This window comes from Sinocyclocheilus rhinocerous, unplaced genomic scaffold (genome assembly GCF_001515625.1).
Source record: "Sinocyclocheilus rhinocerous isolate Xijiao unplaced genomic scaffold, SAMN03320098_v1.1 C36839676, whole genome shotgun sequence".
NCBI lineage: Eukaryota > Metazoa > Chordata > Actinopteri > Cypriniformes > Cyprinidae > Sinocyclocheilus > Sinocyclocheilus rhinocerous.
The window spans coordinates 1-1,968 of record NW_015786332.1 but is presented as its reverse complement, the minus strand read 5'-3'; the positions used below and the strand labels follow the sequence as shown (position 1 = coordinate 1,968).

General features: G+C 40.7%; 1 protein-coding gene across 1 annotated transcript; it reads left to right on the top strand.

Annotated features, from left to right (window-relative positions):
* Positions 1-4: 4 nt before the first annotated feature.
* LOC107736621 (uncharacterized) lies at positions 5-1,830 on the top strand (the record flags this gene model as incomplete). Its single annotated transcript, XM_016548001.1, has 2 exons — positions 5-1,577; positions 1,709-1,830. Coding segments are annotated over 2 exons (1,695 nt in total), but the record flags the coding sequence as incomplete, so codon positions are not given.
* Positions 1,831-1,968: the final 138 nt, after the last annotated feature.

Here is a 1,968-nt window from a genome sequence, read left to right as displayed (position 1 = left end):
TGTTGCTAGGGCAATTTGCTTTCCCAAAAAATCAAAGAAACGACGTCTGTTGTTGGATCAGCTTCGCTATAAAGGTGACTATAACCACAATGTAACTGTCTTGCAGACAGGACAAGGGGAGTTAGTGACTTTTAGACAACCTACCGAAGAAATAGATCCACATAAGTACTTGCCCTGCAATTATTGTTATGGATTTTTCCTAAAACATTACCTCTGGAAGCATGAGGTTTCCTGCAAAAAACGAAAGGGTCTCCCTCAGGAAGAATTCAGGAAAAAAAAGAGAGTCCAAGCTGCAGCTTCCTGTCTCATTCCAAGACAAGGTAATACAACAGAGAGATGTCGTAAAATCATTGGTAAGATGCTGCATGATGAGGTGTCTCTTCACGTAAAATCAGATGCACTTATTTGTGAGTATGGCGACAGATTGTTGGAGAAGCATAGGAGCGATCCATCCAAAGATGGTTATGTGAGTCAGAAAATGAGGGAGTTGGGGAGATTTGTGATTGCTGCAAAGGCACTAAACAGAAAGGTGAAAAAACTTGATGATATCGTAGTTCCACCAATGTTCAAGTTGGCTGTTGATGCAGCTAAAAAGGCATCTGGCTTCACCAAATCAAAATACCGCTATGATCGACCATCTCTTGCTGTAAAACTAGGACACTCTTTAAAGACAGTTGGTGATATCTTGATAGGCCATTATGTAAAAGCAGAAGACGAGGTAGCTGCAAACAGGGTCAGGAGCTTCCTGGGGTTACTGAGCTCAGAATGGAACCACTATGTCTCACATCGTGCAAGGACAAACCTGGAAGAAAACAAGTGGTACAAAAAGGAAATGATCCCTCTCACTGAAGACGTAATTAAACTTCAAAAATATTTGAAGTCCATCGAAGAAAATGCCACAGAGAAACTGAGAGAAGGTCCTGATCCCAAAGCATACGCCATGCTAAGTGAAACCGTCCTCTCACAAATTACACTGTTTAACCGGAGGCGCCAAGGCGAGGCAGCTAAAATGCTACTTGAAACATATGAGAACAAAAACACAGAGGCACTAAATGAGGATGTTATGCAGTGCCTCACAAAATTGGAACGTGACCTGAGTAAAGACTTCACAAGAATAGTGATAAGAGGGAAAACAGGGCGAAAAGTACCAGTGCTGCTTACCAGAGAGATGACGAGAGCACTGGATTTTCTCATTGAGCACAGGACGCAGGAAAATTCCATTCTTTACACCAACAAATATGTCTTTGCAAGACAAAAGTCAGACTCCCATATAAGAGGTTCCGACTGTCTCAGAAAATTTGCAAATCTGTGTGATGCAAAACATCCTGAGACCCTGACCTCAACTCATCTAAGGAAGCACATAGCGACTCTTTGTCAAATAATGAACCTAAAGGATCATGAGTTGGATCAGTTGGCAAAATTCATGGGACATGATATCCGTGTTCATAGGGAATATTATCGCCTAACTGAGAACACGATCCAACTGGCAAAAATGAGCAAGCTGCTTATGGCGATAGAATGTGGAACTGCTGTTTATAAAGGAAAATCTCTAGATGAGATTGACCTTGAATTAGAGGGTGAGTATCTAAAACTCACACACACTTTTTTACGTATTGGAAAGTTGTAGCAATATACACTAAAAAGGAATTTGGAAAGAACATGTGGCTTATGCTATATAAAACGTTTCTCTTCTGTGTTGTCGTTACAGTTGCTTTGTGTAATAAACCCAAGCAAGGGTGCATTGCAGAAGATGTCATGATGGAGATGTCTACTGGACAAGAACAAGATGGTATGCAAGTCATTATAGTAGAGGTTAGGGTTCAAGTCTGAAACCTATTGTGCTGAAAAGTTTTAATTATCAGTATTATTGTCAGCTATTATTTACCCATTTCATTTGTAATATTGTAGGTTTGCATCATTACTGATGCACAGTGGGGTGTAGGGCTGCACGATATATCGTTTCAGCAT